Source organism: Erythrolamprus reginae, chromosome 2 (assembly GCF_031021105.1).
Source record: "Erythrolamprus reginae isolate rEryReg1 chromosome 2, rEryReg1.hap1, whole genome shotgun sequence".
In the NCBI taxonomy this organism is placed as follows: domain Eukaryota; kingdom Metazoa; phylum Chordata; class Lepidosauria; order Squamata; family Dipsadidae; genus Erythrolamprus; species Erythrolamprus reginae.
In genome coordinates, this window is record NC_091951.1 from 215,728,482 (window position 1) to 215,744,584 (window position 16,103).

Genomic DNA, 16,103 nt, shown 5'->3' on the forward strand with positions numbered 1-16,103 from the left:
GATTAAAAAAGACTTAGAAATATGGAGTAATCTACAATTATCACTTGTAGGAAGAATCTCCACAGTTAAAATGAATACCCTTCCAAAAATATTGTTTCTTTTCCAAGTGATTCCAATAAATCCAGGAACGAAATTCTTTGCCGAATTGAATAAGATAATAAGAAAATTTATTTGGCAAGGTAAAAAATCAAGAATAAAACAAAATTCATTAGAAGATCGTAAGGAAAGAGGAGGCCTAGGTCTCCCAAATTGGAAACTATATTATCATGCCAGGGCCCTGACATGGATAAAAGAATGGCTCACGCTAGAAAATCAACGATTGCTTAATCTAGAAGGTCACGACTTGATGGTCGGGTGGCATGCATTTGTATGGTATGATAAGTTAAGAACCCACTCATATTTTAAAAATAATGTTATTAGAAAGGCATTGATAGAAGTGTGGAATGAAATAAAGAAAAATCACTTTATAGTAATGCCAGAATGGGTTTCACCCCTTGAAGCTATAGTACACCCAAATCTTAAAGGAAAAGGTAAGATTTGGAAATATAGTGACTTGTTAAATAATCAATTAAAATTAAGAACAAAACAAGAGTTATATGAGTTAGGTATAGATTTAGATTGGTGGCATTATATGCAGATTAGTTCCAGATATCAAATAGACGTAAAGACTTATATTTTTAAAAAAGAAAATAATGTACTGGGCAAATTATTATTCCAAAATCAAACAAAGACAATTGGAAATGTTTATAAATATTTACTAAATCATAGAACGATAGGTTGGATATTGAAAGATAATATGATTAGTTGGTGCAAAAATTTTGGCAAAGAGATTGATTTAGATACTTGGGAAAAGATATGGATGTATAATTGGAAAATAACAAAATCAATCTCTTTCAAAGAAAATCAAATTAAGATGTTTTATAGATGGCACCTTCCACCATACAGAATCTCTAAAATGTTTCCTTCGGTATCGCCCATTTGTTGGAAATGCAAAAAAGAAGTTGGCACATATTACCATGCATGGTGGACCTGTCCGGAGACAAAAATATTTTGGAATAAAGTAGAGAATTGGATAAATGAAATAACAAAGGAGAAGATTAAAAAATCTCCTGAATTTTTTCTATTGGGTATTTCAAATATAAAGTATAAAAAAGAAATTTACTATTTAATAATACATATATTGACAGCGGCACGAATAACATTCGCGCAGAAATGGAAAGAAAAGACTTTACCGAAAGACACTGAGGTGTTCAAAAAAATTATAGAGTGTGCAGAACTAGACATGATGACTAAACGTTTGAACAATCAAACCGAAACAGAATTTTATAAAATTTGGGATAAAGTATATGATTGGTGGAATGTTAAAAACAGTATTAAAAATTAAATATATAAGAATAAATGACTATTTAAAAACCATAAGATAGAATTATATAGTTTATATTATAACTAACTTGGAAGTGTTTATATTATCTCCTTTTTGTATTACTAATAATTTGTTTATTGCTCTTTGATCTATATATATACATATAAGTATATTATTATTTTTAAAAAAACATAAAGAAACTTAATCAATAATCTTAATTTTAAAAATTTATAATTAAATTTAATGATAATGTAATCTTCAAGTGTGGCTTTTCTGCTTAGATCTGGTAATAGTTAGAGTTTTTTATATTCTGTATTAGTTAGACTTCTATGATAAGCGGAGCAATGGTAGCTCCTTAAATGTTCAATGTTGTATGTCTTTGTTCATTTTCTTTTGAAAATAATAAAAAATATATATTAAAAAAAAGAAACATAGAAGTCTGACGGCAGAAAAAGACCTCCTGGTCCATCTAGTCTGCCCTTATACTATTTTCTGTATTTTATCTTAGGATGGATATATGTTTATCCCAGGCATGTTTAAATTCAGTTACTGTGGATATATCTACCACGTCTGCTGGAAGTTTGTTCCAAGGATCTACTACTCTTTCAGTAAAATAATATTTTCTCATGTTGCTTTTGATCTTACCCCCAACTAACTTCAGATTGTGTCCCCTTGTTCTTGTGTTCACTTTCCTATTAAAAACACTTCCCTCCTGAACCTTATTTAACCCCTTAACATATTTAAATGTTTCGATCATGTCCCCCCTTTTCCTTCTGTCCTCCAGACTATACAGATTGAGTTCATTAAGTCTTTCCTGATACGTTTTATACTTAAGACCTTCCACCATTCTTGTAGCCCGTCTTTGGACCCGTTCAATTTTGTCAATATCTTTTTGTAGGTGAGGTCTCCAGAACTGAACACAGTATTCCAAATGTGGTCTCACCAGCATTCTATATAGCGGGATCATAATCTCCCTCTTCCTGCTTGTTATACCTCTAGCTATGCAGCCAAGCATCCTACTTGCTTTCCCTACCGCCTGACTGCACTGTTCATCCATTTTGAGACTGTCAGAAATCACACCCCTAAATCCTTTTCTTTAGAGTCCGACGGTCTCTCTTAGACAACTTCGACTTTCGACCAAACCTGTGCTTGGCTGAGGACGTTTTCCTTTCTCTTTCAAAAGCAGTCATTACTTTTGGGACATTACCTCTTGAAACGGCAAACATTCGGGCACTTTCTGTTAAACTAGTGCCTGCGATTTGAGCACCAACAATTTGGCCTCTTTGAAAGTCTGAGAGGTCTGCCATTTCTAGAAGGTTATAACCAATTTCCATTTCTGTAAAAAAAAAAGGTAGTTTAAAAAAACATATCAAATAACAGAATTTAAAAAAAACATTAATATATGTCAAGTTTTGATTGATTTGAACATGTTCAAACATTGTGCCAAAAAGCCAAGTGTTTCCATTTTTCTGTCCACCCCCTGTATGTAAATAATACTTGTTAGCATACATATATACAAGAACAAAGCAGTAACCACACATAGCAGCATGAAGCAAAGTATACTCCCCCCAAAAGGTAAAGGCAAAGAATGAGTGCAAGCGAAGGAGAGAGTGCTGGCGCCCTCTTATGGCAAAACCAGCCCAAAGCTCTTAAAGACATATTACTCCATTTAATGGTAGTTTAATACATGGCAACCCCAAACACAGGCGAGTGCCATGTACTAACAAGTACTACATTCAATTTTGGTCACCCCATTACAAAAAGGACATAGAGAAAGTACAGAAAAGAGCAACTGAAATGATAAAAGGACTGGAAACCAAGACATACGAAGAGAGATTGCTGGAACTAGGAATGGATAGTTTAGCAAAAAGGAGGGCCAGAAGGGACATGATAGCAGTATACAGGTATTTGAGGGGTTGCCACAGACAGGAGGGGGTTACACTATTTTACAGGGCACCAGAGGGCCAGACCAGGAGCAACAGATGGAAATTGACCAAGGAGAGATTCAACCTGGAAATAAGGAAGAACTTTCTGACGGTGAGAGCGATCAACCAGTGGAACAGCCTGGCAGCAGAGGTTGTGAATGCCCCATCACTTGACACATTCAAAACAAAATTGGACTGCCATCTGGTTGGGGTGGTGGCGGGTTTCCTGCTTGAGCAAGAGGTTAGACTTGATGACCTGCAAGGTCCCTTTCAACTCTAATAATAAATAAAATAAATAAATAAAATAAAATATATTAGCTTTTTTCTTTTAGATGGAGTTTGATGAGAAAGATTTGCGACGTGAAATCAGCTATGCAATCAAAAACATCCATGGTATAAGGCAAGTATTCACACTGAATTGAATGTATATGGCATAAAATGTATGTAATATGATACTTATGTGGGGCATCCAAAGCAGCTGATAGTTTGGGAAGCTGCTTGTACTGAAAATGTTTCCTATTATCTTGAATCAAAATCAAAAAGAAAAATATTGATGAGAATGTTGTGCTGAAACACTATTTTTATCTCACTTTATTATTTTTATAAATAATTCAAAGCAGCAAACAACATTAGTAGGCTGAGAGAGGGAGACTGGCCCAAAGTTACCCAACCACCTTTCTTGCCTAAGGCCAGCTAGCTTTCCTGCCTAATGTTCTGCTTGGCCACTGGCCTGGTGCCTTGGTTCTAGTGATTATCAAACCGATTGTTATGATTATCCTATTGGCATGACTAGAGATTCACAAATCTAAACTACAACGTCAATTAATCTAAACGACAATGTCAATTAATTAATTAATTGATTGATTAAATTTCAGCTAGAGGGGAGAATGAAAAAGTTTAGGACATCAGATTGTAAATCTACTGAGAAGTTTAAAAAAAAAATTCTGCTATAATAGAAGGGCAAGGAGAATGGTACAACACTTATATGATTATTTCCTCCCCTCTAGAAATTTTTTATTTTGTTTATACTCCAAATGAAGATGTAACTAACAAAAAATATGTTGATTGTTGAGATTATATTGGCTTGTAAGATAAGTAACTATTCCTAGCTGCTTTGGGGACAAGAAGCAAGCAAAATCCATTATTTCCAGAACAGTTTTTTCCCTGATTTAACAAGAGTATCCATTATGATCTATTTTGTAGCTAGCTCATTTTTCACAGTTCCACATTCTAATTATCTGATAACTAGTTAGTAAAGGAAAATTTTTCCTCCTAAAATACATAATGTTGGTATTTCCTTTTTATGTTCAAAGATATTATAAAAGTATTATGAATAAGCATATTACAAATTTAATTTGCAAAATACCTTTCAACAATAAATATGACCGTATCTCTTTCTATAATAATTTTCACTTTCTAAAGTCCTTGTTCCATCCCTATATTATTTAACTAACATTACTAGCAAAAGGAGAGGCTTGTTGCCACAGAAAAGCTGTCTTGCTACGTGAGGGTATTGTGTTCTGGAATGTTGCCCATCTTTAAACCTCTTTTTCCCCCCTCCCCACTTGTTTTTTCTCTACTGTGTCTATGCTGTTCTATCCTTCCTGTGTTGATATAGGACGGGACTGTTCACACCAGACTTGGCATTTGAAGCCATTGTGAAAAAGCAGGTGGTGAAGCTGAAAGAGCCTTGTTTGAAGTGTGTCGACTTGGTTATTCAGGAATTAATCAATACAGTTAGGCAGTGTACCAGTAAGGTATTGAACTAGCTATTGTAGCTCTTACTTGACTGAATTGGGAAAACCTAAAACTCTACTATTCTATTTTTCCCAACTTGCCAAATACAACCTCCAGGAATTGCTGCAAACTTCTTCTAAAATCTTGATTGGCTAAAGTTGAGATTGTCTTGTTTCCTATATTTTTATAAAATGCTGAAAGATGGCTTTATGTGGTCCAGACAACAATCTTGGTATCACATTTCAGTCCTAGTTCTCTCTTCTTTTTATTCTTTGATTTCAAACAGAAGCATTTGTGAGCTATCTGGAGGTTGTTCAAACTAGTGAGCAGATTTCTTCCTGACTTTCTATTAAGTGCATGGCTTTTTGATCTGCCATTTCAATCACTCTCTGAATTTTTTTCATAGCAACAGGACCAATAAAGCTAAAGTTGTTTTAACAGTTTAACCTTATCTACACTGGCTGAAGTAATGCGCTGTCTCTGATCTAAAATTCTCCTTCAAATAAGAATTCTATCATTCCAGTATAATTGGCTTGGCCATATACTTAAACCTGAGAGAGAAGTCAGGAAACTACTCAAAAAATATCAAGAAAATAACACAAACAATTAAATCCTGAAATCTTGGTTTCAGGATTTCATTGTTTGTGTTATCTTCTTGATATTTTTTATAATTAGCAAAGTACTGAAGAACACTCTGTGAAGAGTAGTTTGCATTGCTTGACCTTGCAGTGCTATGTTATAGATTAAATCTGTTTCTGACTGAGGAATTGATACACTGTGAAGAAGTCAGCACTTGCTATCCAAGGTCCTTCAAATCCCACTTATGCAATAAGATCTCTGGTTGTCTGTCTGCCAGTCTGTTAGTCTTTTCAATTTATTTGCTGCCCATCTGGTATAGAAACAACTCTGGGAAGCTTACAGCATTAAAAAATTAAAATTCTAACAGATAAAAATTTCTAAAACAATGACGTGGAAATAATAACAATAAAAATAAAATTAAAATTAAAATTATAGTTAAAAGATGAGGCGGGATGGAGCAGAATGTATGGAGGTGGAATTGCCTCTTAATTCATTAACCGCTTCCAGTGTGATGCTCCTCCATTGGAGCCCCAAGCAATCTAACAGAGCCAGATCTTCAAGCTCTTGTTGAAGCTCAGAAGGGTGGAAGCCAATCTCATCTCTGGGGACAAGGTGTTTCAAAGGGCAGGAGCCATGACAGAGAAGTTTCTTTTCCTGAATCCCACCAGCTGGAATTCCTTGAGTAATGTAGCCCACAGCAGACCTCCTCTGCCAGTGCAGTTGGGCAGGTCAGTTCCAGGGGGTAAGATGGTTCTTCAAATAAGCTGGACCCATGCCATGCAGGGCTTTTACAATAGTAGTTGTCCAGCTGGCATGCACTAAGATACCATAGGACTCATTACAGGAGTCTTTTCCCCAAAGTAGAATATAGAACATTTTTATATTATTGAAATAATTTATTATTAACCTGAAAACAGATACTGGCAAGATGACAGAGAAAGAGATTATAAGAATGATAAAATAGGGCTACAGGTAATTGCTTCTGCAGAAAGGGTTTGCTTACTAGTTCCATTTTTGGTAGTGGCATTTCTTTCAACATAAATGGCTATAAATCATTGTTCGACTTTGTTCTGGGCAAACAGTGAGCACTGAAATGCAGTTGAAGTGCTGATTTCTGGAAGAGGTCTCTTCTTTCTTGATACAGACATCATGTATATAAGGGCCTATATTCTACTGGAATTTTCTTAATTCAAACCGTTTCCTTTGCACATAAAACACTTATATGTTACACAAATATTTTCACTGACATGGAGAATACTTGTAGACATTGAAAAGAAGTAAATTACATGTCTTATGTCTTTTGATTCAGTCAGACAAACAATAAATTTAATGCTCCAGTTATGATGCTAATTATTGCGTATTCCAGAAGTAGAAAGTCAATTATTCTATTTATTAAAAGTGGCAATCATCACCAGTGCCCTTCTCTCCCCTCCCCCAATTTGCCATAGATGCCTTCTAGATAAAAAGTTTTTCAAACCTTGGCAGCCAAGCAAGTCAAAACTTAAGTATGAGGTGCGATTACTCTGTGCAAAGTACAAAGCTTGAAGGAAGTTTGAATCTAGTCTTTTTGAGATTAAAAGTTGATTCTAGCACAGCTCTTTAGTGAAAAAATACACTGCTCGAAAAAATAAAGGGAACACTCAAATAACACATCCTAGATCTGAATGAATGAAATATTCTCATTGAATACTTTGTTCTGTACAAAGTTAAATGTGCTGACAACAAAATCACAGAAAAATCATCAATGGAAATCAAATTTATTAACCAATGGAGCCCTGGATTTGGAGTCACACACAAAATTGAAGTGGAAAAACACACTACAGGCTGATCCAACTTTGATGTAATGTCCTTAAAACAAGTCAAAATGAGTTTTAGTATTGTGTGTGGCCTCCAAGACCTCCCTACAACTCCTGGACATGCTCCTGAGGAGGTTGCAGATGGTCTCCTGAGAGATCTTCTCCCAGACCTGGACTAAAGCACCCTCCAACTCCTGGACAGTCTGTGGTGCAATGTGATGTTGGTGGATGGAACGAGACATGATGTCCCAGATGTGCTCAATCGGAGTCAGGTCTGGGGAACAGGCGGGCCAGTCCATAGCTTTAATGCCTTCATCTTGCAGGAACTGGTGACACACTCTAGCCACATGAGGTCTGGCATTGTCCTGCATTAGGAGGAACCCAAAACCAACCACACCAGCATATGGTCTCGCAAGGGGCCTGAGGATCTCATCTCGGTACCTAATGGCAGTCAAACTACCTCTGGCGAGCACATGGAGGGCTGTGCGGCCCTCCAAAGAAATGCTACCCCACACCATTACTGACCCACTTCCAAAGCAATCATGCTGAAGGATGTTGCAGGCAACAGATCGCTCTCCACGGTGTCTCCAGATTCTGTCACATGTATCACATGTGCTCAATGTGAACCAGCTTTCATCTGTGAAGAGCACAGGGTGCCAGTGGCGAATTTCCCAATCCTGGTGTTCTGTGGCAAATGCCAAGCATCCTGCATGGTGTTGGGCTGTGAGCACAATCCCCATCTTTGGACGTTGAGCCCTCATACCATCCTCATGAAGTTGGTTTCTAACCGTTTGTGCAGACACGTGCACATTTGTGGCCTGCTGGAAGTCATTTTGCAGTGCTCTGGCAGTGCTCCTCCTGTTCTTCCTTGCACAAAGGCGAAGGTAGCAGTCCTGCTGCTGTGTTGTTTGTCCTCCTACAGCTCCCTCCACATTTTCTGGTGTACTGCCCTGTCTCCTTTTAGCGCCTCTGGACACTACGCTGACAGACACAGCAAACCTTCTTGCCACATTGCTGTGCCATCCTGGATGAGCTGCACTACCTGAGCCACTTGTGTGGGTTGAGTCCGTCTCATGCTACTACGAGTGTGAAAGCACAACCAACATTCAAAAGTGACCAAAACATCAGCCAGAAAGCATTGGTATTGAGATGTGGTCTGTGGTCCCCACCTGTAGAAACACTCCTTTATTTAGTGTGTCTTGATAATTGCCAATAATTTCCATTTGTTGTCTATTCCATTTGCACAACAGCATGTGAAATTGATTGTCAATCAGTGCTGCTTCCTAAGTGGACAGTTTGATTTCACAGAAGTTTGATTTAGTTGGAGTTATATTGTGTTGTTTAAATGTTCCCTTTATTTTTTTGAGCAGTGTACTTAAAAATATGCTTCTGATGGAAGAAGCCTTTCTGCTGTTTTCTATGTTTATATTTGTGCTTTTAACCCATATTCCATAAGTTGGCTGATTATGATCTACGCCAGGGCTGTCAAGCTCAATATCATTGAGGGCTGATTCAGGGTTGTGTCAAGAGGCCAATATGGGCATGGCCAACTGGACATCACTTGTGTTAGGGGCACCTGTGGTGGCCTGAGCACTCTGGCAGCGAAAGTTAACTCTGAGCTCCATTTTTGGCTGTGATAGCCTCTTGCAACCCTCTACCAGTGAAAACGGAGATCAGGAGAGCCGCCCACAGCCCTTGAATACTCTGTTTTCAGCTGTGATACCTCCTACATCCCTCTGCCAGTGAAAATGTAGCTTAAGAAGATTGCCCGCAGCCCTCCCAAGCTTTGTTTTCACTGGCAGACGCACTGGGGACTGTCCCCTGTTGCAATGACAGTCCTGCGGGCCAGATTTAAGCATCCTGCAGGCCGGGTCTTGAGTTTCCCTAATCAAAACCAACAGGATAGCGGTAGGCACTAGGCGGGGGTTGCCGTTACCATCACTACCGGTGTGCTGCTAGTAAAAGTTAGTAAAAATTGAGATGCATGCACAGCTTCGTGTCTCTGGTCTGCATGCGCATGTGTCATAGTGAGATTTTGCTTCTGTGCATGCGCACGAAGCAAAATCTTACAAGGGAGCACACGCATGCGTGAGATTTCGGTGATTTTTTTTTTTGCTTCAGCACACACGCAGAATTTTTAAATTACCGAAATCTTGCATGCGCACATGTCCCCTTGCAAGATTTTGCTGCTTGTGCATGCGCAGAAGCAAAATCTCGTGGGGACACGTGCAAACACATGCCAGAGACACAAAGCTGCATATGCAGCTCACATTTTACTACTGGTGCAACGTCCTCATCCATACCAGTAGGAACCCGCTACTGGTAGGCACACAGAGAAGCAGCCATAATTCCTTCCCTGCCATTGTACTAAAACAGTTTGAGGATAGCAAGTAAGAGATGGACTTCCATGCCTTTACTGAAGACTTATTGTCACATGGATAAGCCAGTTGAATTACAGTCGATTAGCTGCAGGATTGGAACCCTGTCTCATGCTGCTGAGGAGCATACTTTTCAAAAGATGTTTGAAGGGAACTGCTCATTTTGATAATTCAAAAAGGATCTTCTTGAGGAAGTGCTGCTGCTTTTTCATTTTGCACACTACTAACCTTTTCAATCTCTTTTTCCCTCTATCATTTTTCCTCTATTCTTCGGAATCTCTTTTGTGTTCATACTTTCTGCATGGTGCAGGACGGGGCTCTTCACACCTGATATGGCTTTTGAAGCAATAGTGAAAAAACAGATTATAAAGCTCAAAGAGCCCAGTTTGAAGTGTGTTGATCTGGTGGTCTCAGAGCTGGCCATGGTCATTAAAAAGTGTTCAGAGAAGGTAATGGGTCTATATTCTTTTTTCCACTTTCCTGCTATCTCCCTGATAACACTTCAGGAGTGTGGCTTCATATGATATCTTGCTAAATTAAAGTCTGAATGCATTTGAATAAGAAGCAATGGACACTACATGAAGATCTATTCTTTTAGTTAATTATTAGCTTAGTTCTTTTGACTCATTTGGGTCAGTTACTCATTTGATTAATTGAGATGTAAGTTCCTTTCCTGTAGTTCATTGCCCATGGTCCTATAGTAATGCTGTATCTTGGATCATAGCAACTATATACATTTGATTTAGAATGGAACCAAAGGAACATTTTACATGACTTCCTGTGAGGAATTGTCTCTATATTAAACATGTCATGAAATATGCTTTGGAATATATACAATATTTAATGAACAACTCTCTCTAAAAGAACAATCAGCTCCCTGTGGTATTAAGAAGCCAGTCTTCTATCTGCTCCTTTCTTCTACTAAACCTCTGAAGGATTTTGGGCTATTTCCCAGAAGATCACTGGGGGAGTATTAGGGAAATATTATGTCAAAATAGATTAATAAAATAGATTTGTTCTAAGTTGATAAAAATAAATTTCTTTACTTAGTAAATCAATCCATCCCCAGTGATAAAACAGGGAAGCAGCCCAATCCAGATCTTCCTTTTTTCTTGTACATCTGTGTAAATAGTGAAGAGTGCAGAGATCTGATGTCTTATCCTACTGTCCTTAGCTTGGTTCCTATCCCAGGCTGCGAGAAGAGACAGAGAGAATTGTTACTACGTACATCAGAGAACGTGAAGGAAAAACTAAAGACCAGGTAAACAGTCAGCTTTCTTATCTTCTAGATAAGCTTTTGGTCAGGCCAAGAATAGAAGAATCAGAATGGAAAAGGTAGTTTTTAAAACAAAATGAACCCTTCCTTGTTTTTTAAATATTTGGAGTGAACTGAAATTACTATTAGTTTAGCAATTTCAGTCTCAGCAACTTTGATGTGTGGACCAACTCCTCAGCATGCTCAACAATTGTGAAACTTTGTGACTAGGATTATGGAGTAGGATTTATAGTACATGTACTTCTGTTTGAGGGCAGTGCAGATAGTAGTGAATGCCCAGGTTCTGAAGTCACAACTTTTTTAAAAATAGCCGGATTAGACTAGCTTTCTGTATTTGAGAAAAAGGCACAGAGCTGATCTAATCCAGCTAATGTAATCCTTTTAAAAAACTGCAATAATAGAGGAAAAATGCAAGCTCAGACTAGGATCTTTTTAAAATATTTTTTCCAACAAGCCAATATAAGGTTAGCAGAGTATCCCAAAGTGCTTTTTCAAGGGGTAAGTGGACTTTCTTGTTTTTCTTTGAAGTCATTTTGCTTCTCATCCAACAAGCTTCAGCTCTGATTGGATGTTGGGGAAGGGAAGGATTTATATTCCTTGCAGACAGCTGGTCATTTGCATTGTTCTAGAGAGTCATTGAAGCCACTTGAAAGTTTATGTGTGACCTCAGTGTCACCTAAGTAGTGCATATGAATGTGGAGCCTACTTGGAATTGCTTAAGGACTGTGTTGCAGATTGGAGATAGATGATTTATTTGTTTGTTTGTTTATTTATCAAGTATGTATTTGTAATATACATACATATAACATTGCTTATATACATAACATGGGTACTGATGAGAGGGAACATTAGGACAGGGACGGTAGGCACGCTGGTGTGCTTATGCACGCCCTTACTGACCTCTTAGGAATCGGGTGAGGTCAACAGTGGACGGTCTAAGGATAAAGTTTTGGGAGTTTGGTGACGAAACCAGAGCCAGGTAGTGAATTAGTAAGACCTCATCTGGAATACTGCATCCAGTTTTGGTTACTCCATTACAAAAAAGATGTTGAGCCTTTGGGGAAAAAAAGCAAAGAAGAGCAAATAAGATGATTAAAGGCCTGGAGACTAAAACATATGAAGAACGGTTGCAGAATTTTGGTTTGGCTACTCTAGAGAAAAGAAGGACTATGGGGACATGATAGCAGTACTGTATTCCACTATTTGAGAGGCTTTCGCAAAGAGGAGGGGGTTAATTTATTTTCTAAAGCAGCAGAGGGCAGGACAGGAACAATGGATGGAAACTAATCAGGGAGAAAAGCAACCTGGAGTAAAGAAGAAACTTCCTAACAGTGAGAACAATTGATAATTGGAACAGCTTGCCTTCAGATATTATGGGTGCATCATCACTGGAGGTTTTTAAGAAGAAACTGGACAATCACTTGTCTGAGATGGTATAGGATCATGATGGTGAATCTATGGCATGGGTGCCACAGGTGACATGCAGAGTCAAATCTGAGGGCATGCAAGGCACTGCCTTTTGTCAGTTCCAATGTGCATTCACATGCTGGTCAGGTTTTTTCCAGCCTTGGGGAAGCCATTTTTCCCCTCCCAGGGCCGCTGGGCCATTTTTTCCCCTATGCATGCACTCCCCCACCTGGTAAGGCCGTTTTTCGCCCTCAGGCTTCCCTGAAGCCTCTGAAGGGTGGCTTCTGGTTTAGCCGTTTGGCCGTTTTTCCCTGTGCATGTCCCCGTCCCCCACGTTAGGCCATTTTTGACCCTCAGACTTTTTCCTGGGTATGCATGCACACACACAAACACACACACACGTTAGACCATTTTTCGCCTTTGGGCTTCCCTGAAGCTTCTGGAGTGCTAAAAATGGGCTAAGGGGCAAACCATTTTTCCAAACTTCCGGTTTGCCCATTGGGCCGATTATCACATTCCGGAGGCTTCAGGGAAGCGCGAGGGTGAAAAAATAGCCCAATGGGGGTGATGCATGCACAGAGATGTGCACATGTGCAGTGGTGTATGTGTGTGTGTTGTGTGCTGGCACACATAGATGCTAACCAATGGTGGGCTACTAGCCGAAACGCCTAATCGGGCTTGCCTCCACGGCTCTGGAAGTCTCGTGAGTTTCAGCAGAGTTATGCTGCTGTGCCCATGCAGATAATAAAATCGTGCATGGAGATGCAGGTACGCCCATGTTCTGGCAAAGTTTTTTGCTTCCGCGCATGCGTGGAAGTAAAAAAATCTTGCCGGAACATGGGCGGACCTATGTCTTGTGCACGATTTCACTACCTGCATGCGCAGCAGCATAACTTTGTTGAAACTCACAAGACTTCCAGAGGACCTCCACAGCCGCAGAGGCGAGCCTGATTAGGTGTTCCAACTAGTGATTCACCCCTGGAGCTAGCATATGCACACAAGAAGAAAAATATTTGCCATCACTTGCATAGGATTTCCTGCTTCAGCAAGAGGCTGGACTAGAAAGATCCTCAAACTTACTTCCACTTCTATTCTGATTCAACTACATTCAGAATTAAAAGTGGAAATGCAGGGAGGCCTTAAAACCCATAGCCACTGTATTTCCAGGATTAAGCTGACGCCAGCTCTTCCAGACCAGATCCCCATAGATTCTCATCAGTTGTGCTTATGAATGGACTATTACATTGTGTTTTGTCTGAAGCTGCCTTTGAAAACCACTTAGAAGCAGCAGCTGGTCCATATCATTGTAGCTTGGGAAATAATAAACATGCTACTGTATGCCCATGTGATTTTATTGCTCTTCAAGCTGTACTAGTGCCAGCTGGCTTTTAAATGCAATTCAATGTGCTATTTAGTACTAATAAAGCCTTCCACAGCATATGGGCTGATTATTTTAGGTACCATTTATTACTTATTGTTTTCTGCCCATCTTGTAAGATTTGGCAATTTGAATACATTTCAGGTCCCTTCAGTTAAACAGTGTTATCTGTTGATGCTTTGGAATCATGCCCTTTCTATGGTGGTGCCTGCCTCTGGAATTATTTAATTTAATTTAATTTAATTTGACTTCTATGCCGCCCAATCCCAATGGGACTCAGGATGGCTTACAACAGTAAATAATACATACAATATAACAAAAGTCAAACATTAGTTAATAAAGAACAGTAAAACTATAATAAACCCTAGCATTCTATCAGAGATTCATATGTTTCACATCTTGTTAATATTGTGAAGGTACTAAGAAACTGGCTATTCTCCCAGAAGTTGGAATAGGGTGGTGGGTGAATCTGTAAGATTTGTATTCTTGTAAAATCTGTTAAGTATGAAGAACATTTGTGTAGTCTGTTTCTTTATTCTATTGTTCTGGCTTTTATTTTGTTAAGTATCCAGTATTGGTTGAAATTGGGTGTTCTTTAAATTTATATGTGTATGTAAATAAATAAATGTTAATCTCCATAGATCTTCCCTAAATATAGAATAAACTAGTTGGGTTAGTTTTTTAATTTATGCTGCATACAACTGAGATACTCTTTGTCATTCCTTTTTTCAGATTCTCCTGTTGATTGACATAGAGCTGTCATATATCAACACAAACCATGAAGACTTCATTGGATTTGCCAAGTGAGTGTTTGCTATCTAGAAAACATGTAGACTACATAGTGTCTCTGTAACACCAGATACATCATCTATCTAAAAACCTGTTTTTCAGCTAGATCAAGTAGAAACTAAGAATGCTTGATTTTAAGTGGTAAAAAAGCTTTGATGTTAAGACTTAATTCAATTGAAATTGATAAAAATAGTCTTATTGCACTCTAGTTTGAGTTGGGTTCTATTCTCTTTAGAAATATACACATTTTTGAAAAAGTTCAATAAAAATAGGAGTAAAAGTATTACAGTTCCACTATTATATTATTTATTTAGATCTTACTTTATTTATTTATTATTTAACTAGATCTACAAGCTACTGAAATCATTGTTGATTCTGAGTGGCTTATAATGCCTATCATTTTTTTATATAAACGTTTCGGAGTTCGCATTTAAAACTCGAAAACTTGAGAAACAACTGACTGCATGTGGCTGAGGTTCAGAACAAACTTTATAGATGCACAAATGCATAAATAAACATTACAGTACCATATTTACAGGAACACATTCAACAGACATTCAACAGACATTCTTCTCCATCAGAAACACCAAGAGCAATGGGGGAGAACTCAGGCTAAACTCCACCCTTCTCCCTTTTCATTCTTGCACATGCTCAGCAATGTTCCCTCTAATTTTTTGTGTGTGTGGGCGGAAAAGTATAGTGTCTGAGCGGCAGTCCCTTTGGGACTGGGTAGCATAGAAGTCTAGATGGATGGATGGAAGGGTGGGTGGATAGATAGATAAATTTTCATGCCTGAGCGCCTGATGTTTTTTCATAGATGTCACCCAAGACAACTTATTGCATAATTATTTGGGGCTCGGTGCTAGGGCAGAATAAGGTCCCTTCCCACTATGTTATTCTGTTATTTTATATTTCAATTAATATCATTATCCTCTTATAAATCCAGATAGGCCATCATGCCTACTCCTTCTTATACATTATTCTTAAAAGAAACAAAAAACCCTTATACAATTTTTTCCTAATTAATAGGAAAAAAATGTCCCTTCTTTTTTATTAAAAGAAATTAATAACAAAACAAAACCAAAATCTATTACTATTAAAACTAAAACAACCAGTAAAACCAAAAACACAACTATTAATAAATCCATGCTTTAAAATCTTCATTTCTTAAATAGTATTATAGTAATCTAATAATACTGTACTATGAAAATCTATCTGAACACCAATGCATCAATTAATAAATTTCCATATTTACTTTTCTATAATTTCATTCAATATTTCCAAGCTAAATTAATTTTCAGGCACTTAGCATTTACTATTATTAACTTTCATCAATCTTCCACATTTCCAAGTATATTTTAAATTCATAATGCAAAGTCATAAAATCATACAGTACATATCATAAACCCTTTATTTATCATATGTATCTTCCATTAATTTTACCTATGTAATTCTATATAGTTCTAAAATTCTAA

The 16,103-nt window shown here is 37.9% G+C and overlaps 1 protein-coding gene across 10 annotated transcripts in view; it reads left to right on the forward strand.

Moving 5' to 3' along the window:
• Positions 1-16,103, forward strand: part of DNM2 (dynamin 2) — a 380,758-nt gene that overhangs the window by 130,100 nt on the left and 234,555 nt on the right. For 6 of the 10 annotated variants that reach the window (XR_011558204.1, XM_070741818.1, XM_070741820.1 and 3 more), the window contains exons 9-12: positions 3,621-3,688; positions 4,907-5,045; positions 10,953-11,039; positions 14,572-14,642. Coding sequence is in view for 9 of the 10 variants with exons in the window: in XM_070741818.1 (XP_070597919.1) it covers positions 3,621-3,688; positions 4,907-5,045; positions 10,953-11,039; positions 14,572-14,642 (365 nt within the window). In the remaining variant the exon portion in view is untranslated. Of the gene's footprint in view, positions 1-3,620; positions 3,689-4,906; positions 5,046-10,088; positions 10,228-10,952; positions 11,040-14,571; positions 14,643-16,103 lie in introns of all 10 variants that reach the window. The other 4 variants (XM_070741819.1, XM_070741815.1, XM_070741817.1 and 1 more) reach the window with 1 other exon arrangement.